This window comes from Echinops telfairi, unplaced genomic scaffold, assembly GCF_000313985.2.
Source record: "Echinops telfairi isolate 266 unplaced genomic scaffold, ASM31398v2 ScPeMD7_3;HRSCAF=10, whole genome shotgun sequence".
Classification (NCBI taxonomy): domain Eukaryota; kingdom Metazoa; phylum Chordata; class Mammalia; order Afrosoricida; family Tenrecidae; genus Echinops; species Echinops telfairi.
This window is the reverse complement of record NW_022103899.1, coordinates 15,313,097-15,320,008: the sequence shown is the minus strand read 5'-3', so window position 1 is coordinate 15,320,008 and position 6,912 is coordinate 15,313,097. Positions and strand designations below refer to the sequence as shown.

Here is a 6,912-nt window from a genome sequence, read left to right as displayed (position 1 = left end):
ATATATTTGCATATGTACATGTCTTTATCTAGAGCTCTATAAATGCCCTTTGCCTCCCAGCTCTTTCCTCTATTTCCCTTGATTCTCCTCCTGTCCCGCTATCATGCTCAATCCCCACCTGGTACCCTTCTTGTATCCTAATCCTTGCCCTGTGGATTGGACATTGGACTGCTAACTACAAACCAGACAATTCAAACCCACCACATGCTTTAAGGGAGAAAATTGAGTCTGCCTGCTCCCTTAAAGACTTAATGGTCTTGGAAGCCTTATATAGAGTTGCTATGAGTCACACAACTCACTCAATGCCAGTAGGCTTGGAATATTTCACCACTTAATACATTAAACCACTTGGATTTCTGCCCTTTATAACCAAATGATTTATCTTCTTTTATCCTTAAAGCTTTAATAAATTTTATTCAAATAACTTGTTTACTACCATGAGAAATATATTGTGCATATTATAAAAATATATTGCACATACTTGGAAAAGATCCAAGTATTTTTATTTTTATTGTATTTTCCCTACACATTTATACAAATAAACCCAAGATGAAAAAGAATATACTTATTAAAGTACATTGACTTCTTTGAAAGATTTAGGTAATCTGTAATGCATAACTAAATTGTGTTCCAAAAACATAAAGGGGATTCCAGTACTGGAAACACATTTAAACCAGAATGGATCTGTATGTACAGAAACCCCATCGAGGCAAAGTCACATTTTTAAAATTAGAGGATAGAGCTTGGGAGAAAGGTCTATACCCTTATTGGAAGGAAAACAACCAATGGGGGAAAAAAACCTTTTAAACACTTTCTCTTGCCATTTGATTTGCTTAAGACTTTTTCATCATCGTCTTAAAAACAATCGTGTCATTGTATCACCTTTGAAAATTACTGAAAAAGTATTTCTTAGAAAATAAATTCTGAGAAAAAGCTGCTACCCAGGCCTTTGCTTGGCTAGTTTCTGTTTCCATTTATACATCAAGATAATATTGATACACTGCCCGGGTGGTATAGTGGTTACTCGGGCTACAGCAGTTCGAAACTACCAGCCACTCCTTGGGAGAAAGACAGGCGGGTTCTACTCCTGTTAAGTTATCTTGGAAGCTCATAGGAGTAGTTCTACCCTGGTCCACCGGGAGCTAAGAGTCAGCACCGACTTGGTGGCAGTGAGACTGGTTGTCGTTACTCATCTGAACAGTCTCTGGAGCAAAAGGAACTAAAATTCTCTTCACATCCACTGTTCCCACAAAATGCCCAGCCCCAATGATCAGGATTACCTGGCTTCTTTCCCATGATCACCAATAACTCTGTCATCGCGACCAAGATTCCTCGAAGAAATCCGACCTAGTTCCATTTCTATTTCCTTATTCAATCCTTCAAACCCGTGTTTCTGAAAGCAGACTCGATGGCGAGAATAACCTGCAAGTTGCTCATCTGCACCAATTCCAGTGAGAATGACCTATAAATATTTAAGGAAACAAATCCACATTAAAAACGCTATCTACTGTGTAGTTAAGAAAATAGGTAGAATAAAAGAAAATGTTAAAAAAGTTTACAGACCCCCAAATAACATATCTCGTGAAAACGTAGGATATACGCACACAGAGCAACTGAATATGTTCTTACAACCTAAATGCAAACAGCTTTAAGGACAAATCTAAGTCTCAAACATTCTTATGAGCAGAACGATTGTGTCCTACCTTTGCATCACTCTGATAGGACTTCACTTTATCCGCTGCCGCTACATAACCAATTCCTCTAGAAGCAAACCAGACAGCGCAGCCAATGCTATCATCCAGAACCGTATCCAGGGGCTGAATTAATTGACATATCCGGGCTCTTCTTAATTTTTGCAGTTCTTCCAAAGAAACATTGATTTCAACAAAATTCCAAATTCGGGAAGGGTTAATAGCTTGTAGTTCCTTCAGACCAGCTCTCCCTGTGACCCGGTCAGGCACATTGAATCGTGTATCCGGGTTATCATCAGCCATGGCAGCAGGATTTGGGGAGCATTCTTCAAAAGCGAATTCACAATGATTTTTCTTCTTACTCTTTTTTGGGTTAAAACGGGCTGGCCTGGCCTTTTCTGTAGTCATGAAAGCCACATTAAGAAGATCAATTGGTTCGTCTAAAGGAATATGACGGTCAGCAAGGGTTGCGATAACCATGGAATCGATGCCCCCAGAAAAGAGAATTGCGATGTTTGCTTTCCTACCGCGAGTTCCCAAAGCTTCATCTGGCGTCAAGCTTTCATCCCTCGGTAAACATAAGACCCGCCTCTTGACTGAGATGCTCAGGACATCAATGAACTGTTGAACCACTTCCCTCATGTGCGTGTTGAGACAGACTTGAAGGGTCTCTCTTGTAGGTGGGCCTCTGGAAATGTCGGTGCAATGAGTCTCAAAGGGACCTTGTGGCAATATCATATTTAAAGGAACAATAGGGTTTTCAAGATATAGTTTGGCTTCACTTGCTTCCACTGATACAAACTTAGGCAAATTTGCTGAAATTTGGGTCAGGCTACCAACACATTCTTGGATAACCTTCTCCCCAGAATTAGAATTCCAAGGATATAATTTTAAAATCACACACTTGGAAGTGGCAGTAGAGTGGAGATCAATTCTGAAAATTCCAGATACGGGAACTTCCTGCCACTGAGTGACCACTCCAGATGTCTGGGTGCCAACTGAAGAGAGGCAGAAACTTTCACTCAAGTTATTAAAATGCCAAAGCAAGCTACGGCGCCCAAAAAAGTCCCTACCAAACCATAAAGAATGACTAGATGCTTGATAATATATAAAAGACCAAGGACCCTGGACTTTTGAGATGAGTGACAAAATGTCGGATTCATTTGTACAAGAGGAAAGACAGTTAAACACAATTCGAGTGTCATTGTCCTGAGTTTCGACTTTGAGTCCATTAAAGACTTCTCCATTCCACAGGAACACATTGCCTCCTTCATCTTCCAAAGGCTGGGCAGTTACAGCGCCTCTCAAGTGAAGGGTGTGTCCAGAAAACAAGCACTGGTAGTTAGCATCACACTTTAACAACTGTTTACTGCTGCTGGGTCCACGCTGTTTAAGATTGTACAGTAAGTCCGCTCTCAAATCTCTGTTGGCATGTTCAACAGCAAAGCTGACCGAGCAACAAATGCCACACATTCTTATGGGAAATTAAGTGGATTATTTTTTTATCTTAGTCTTATCTGAGTTTTCCATTTCTTGGTATTCTTTTATCAGTTCATCCAATGTATCTGTGAGGGGAGGAGAAAAGAAAGAGATATTAAGTAAATACTGACTCTACCCTGTCATTGGGCACCAGAGATCAATGAACAAGATCCAATCATCTGAGTATGTATACTCTGCTGCTAGTACCAATAATAACTTACATTAGGCTAGTCCTAAAAAATGTATTTTAGAAAAATAGTTTCTATTTACTGAGTGCTTATTTTAGTTCAGCCACTGGGGCCAACCAGTTTAGATAAACTATATTATTTAATTACCAAAGGAAATTATTTAATTCAAGCATTTGGAAGTTCAAAGTAATCCTTTCAGATTCACTTTTAAAAAACAGTCATAACTAGGTTGCTGGAAACTCTAAAACTTACAACAGTAACCACTGGTTTTTAACACTTTTTAAAATACTTGTTCTTGTTGTGGGCTACCAAGCTGATTTTGACTCGCAGTGCGTAATCCCATGTGACAGAATAGAACTAACCATGGGGTGGTCTATGCTGGAATATTTATAGAAACAGATTGCCAGGTCTTTCTCTATAGACTGCTGGTGGTGTGCTGGATTATGCATCGGGCTGCTAACCACAAGGTCAGTAGTTCAAAACCAACATCAATTCTGAGGGAAAAAGACAGGGCTTTCTACTCATGTTCAGAGTACTGCCTTGGAAACACAAAGGGGCAGTTCTACCCTGTCTAATAGGGTCACTATCAGTCAACATCAACTCGATAGCAGTGAGTTTGGTGTGGGTTTATTAATTTGAAGAAAACCAAACCATTGTATTCATTTTATGAACAGGTCAATTAACGACTTTTTCCTTCCAATCGTAAGATAAATAAATATGTGAAAACAATCAGGTCTAGATAGTATGACTTAGGCACCACCATGGTTTTCCACAAAGTCTATGAAAGACAGTGGATTTCTACTAAGTCTGAGAAAACTTACTTTTGCTTTCAGAAAGCATTTCAGTTCGGTCTGCCAGAAAGAATATGTTGCTGTTTTTCTGCTGCTTATATACTTTCTGTAAAACATAATTTAGGGTACTATCAAGATTTGGTCCCAAGTAGCTGTCAAAACTTTGAATACTAATTATCATTCAATTATTCTTGAAATTTTGTAACATATGTTACAAGGAGCATTTTAGGAAATGTAAACAAAAAGTAAGTCATTTTCTACCTAATACCCAGAAACAACTGCTTCTTTAACAGAGGTGAAATTCTTTCTTCTGTACACATACAATAGTATTATTTTTCTTTGAACTGAAAAGGCTCATACTATTTATATAAGTTGCATTTATCAATGAGTGATATATGGTTAATACCTTTTCTTACAAAACACATGTCCTCTTATAGCATTACTTTGTGGATATAAAATACAACAGTTTTGTTTGCTCAGTTCTTGTTACCAACTTTTCACTATTATAAAATCAGAATTGTGATAATTATGCTTGTAGTTAAATTTTTGTACACACCCAGAATCTCTTTTAAGTATGAATTCCTAGAAATGGTACTACTTTGTCAAACAGTTATATTTTTAAGGCTTTGATACATTCTCCGAATGTACTTCCAAGAAATTTAAAAAATTGTGCCTCAACTTCTAAGATTATACAAAAAGATGATTAGAAATGTCTAATCAGTTGTAAAATAATATTTTAAATGCTTTAAAGAGCTCAGTATAATTTTTCCTAAATTTTAAACATAATTTTTGACAGTTTGCTTGGCCATAAATATGTTAATCAGGTTAAGCATTTGAAAGATTGAGATTATTATTATCAGGGTTGTCTACAGGGAGAAGGTTTTATCATTTTTTTCTGTTCAATAATTATACTCATTTACAGAGATATTTCCTCTCATTTTCATACATTTATTACAAAAGAAAATCACAAACTCAAGTATAAAAACACAGTGATTACAACTGTTAGCATACCATATGGCAGGGGGAAACCCATCTTCAACATTACACATTCGAGGGGGTACCCAAATAATACTGGAGTTAATTTTTTTCAAGGCTATGTTTTAAAACTTTTTTACAAAACAATCTTTTTTTTTTTTTTTTTTTAACATTTTATTAGGGGCTCATACAACTGTTATCCCAATCCATACACACATCAATTGTGTAAAGCACATTTGTACATCGTTTCTCAAAACATTTTCTCTCCATTTAAACCCCCGACATTAGGTCCTCATTTTCCCCCTCCCTCCCCGCTCCCCCCACAAAACAATCTTATCACCTTCAAAATACTCTCCATTACACTTAATACATTTGTCAAACCTGCAATTCCATTCTTGGAAACATTTTTCAAACTCATTGTTTGGATGGCTGACAACACCTCTCTTTTGTATTTCTTCACCTCTTCTATTTCTTTAAATCACTTTCCTTTCATGTCCCTCTGCATTCGAGAAACAAAAAGAAGTTGCCCAGAGCGCGGTCATGAGTAAGGCTCACGGACCAAGAGAGGCATGCTGTTTTTGCCAAAAACTGGCACACTGAGATGGCTGTGTAAGCAGGTACACTGTTGTGGTGACAAAAGCAGTCCCTTACTTGTCACAAAACAGGCCTTTTTTGTCATACATGGTTACAAAACCTCTAAACAGAAAGCTTGATCAACAGTCTGACCTCGTGAAACAAACTCCAAATGTACTGAATTGACATTTTTGTCCCTTCAGGAAGTTGATGGACATTCAGAACAAAATTTGTCATCAATCAACATTTCACCTTCTTTTGAAATGAAGAAAGCACTCAGACACTTGAGTTTTCCCACAGCACTGTCCTTGTAAGCTGTGCGCAACATCACAACAGTTTCTGCAGCATTTTTCCTGATCAGGAAACAAAATTTCACAGCCACAAGCTGTTCTATTAAGTTGACCATCAAAAAACGAGGTTTGAGTGAAACTGCTTTTATGAAAATATTCACTGTGACCAGAGAGGACCTTCCCAGGTGGCACTAACTTAAAGCGAGTTGCTGCCTAGAAGAAAAAAGGTGTACTATGACAGCTATGATCTACCCAGTGCGATTCCAGGTTTTGTTGGTGCCCCTTGTATATACACATAAAGAAAAATGGGAACTATATTAATATTACAATAGTTTCACTTTTGTGATGTGATAACTAAAAATGTTGAATTTTTGAGGTACTTAATATTACATATGTATAAACCACATATATAAAATTCAGAGTATTCACAAATACTCCAATAACTCACCCTGTCTTTCTTCAGGTTAGAAAGTTCATCCACAACAACTTTTTGTTCTTTAATCTATTTCAATAAAGGGGGAAAAAAATCTTTAAATCAGAGGTTCTCAGAATATGCTCAATGTGGGATGAATAAGGTATTATTATGCACTGATTTTCAAAATAGGCAGTCTGTGAAGATAGAGGTGGGGAAAAGCTGGAGGTGAAAGTTGTGATTAGATTTACCAAATGTTTTGTTGTCAGAATGCACACCAAGTGGCAGAGTTCCCACCAAAGGTTTCCATCTTCTATTAAAAACAGGCTATGCACTAAACGTATTATCAGTCTTTTGGTTCTTTTAAGTTGTATTTAAGTGTTGTTTTGTATTTTTAAAATACTGAATAGAAGAGGGGCTGGGGCACTACTCTTTTTCCTAGTGATTTTTATGACTGATGAACTAAATGGCACAGCTAGCATTTAAAACCGGAGAATAGTGCTACAACGCCTG

The 6,912-nt window shown here is 37.3% G+C and overlaps 1 protein-coding gene across 2 annotated transcripts in view; it reads right to left on the bottom strand.

The window, feature by feature from the left end:
• The window catches only part of ASNSD1 (asparagine synthetase domain containing 1), a 10,670-nt gene extending 4,179 nt beyond the window's left edge, over window positions 1–6,491 (bottom strand). Inside the window, exons 1-4 of one of the 2 annotated variants that reach the window (XM_045297095.1) lie at window positions 6,436–6,491; window positions 4,180–4,255; window positions 1,704–3,256; window positions 1,281–1,462 (exon numbers count right to left, since the gene is read on the bottom strand). In XM_045297095.1, the coding sequence (XP_045153030.1) occupies window positions 1,281–1,462; window positions 1,704–3,164 (1,643 nt within the window). In that variant the 5' untranslated portion in view covers window positions 3,165–3,256; window positions 4,180–4,255; window positions 6,436–6,491. The remainder of the gene's footprint in view (window positions 1–1,280; window positions 1,463–1,703; window positions 3,257–4,179; window positions 4,256–6,435) is intronic. The other variant, XM_004701726.2, reaches the window with a different exon arrangement.
• Window positions 6,492–6,912: the final 421 nt, after the last annotated feature.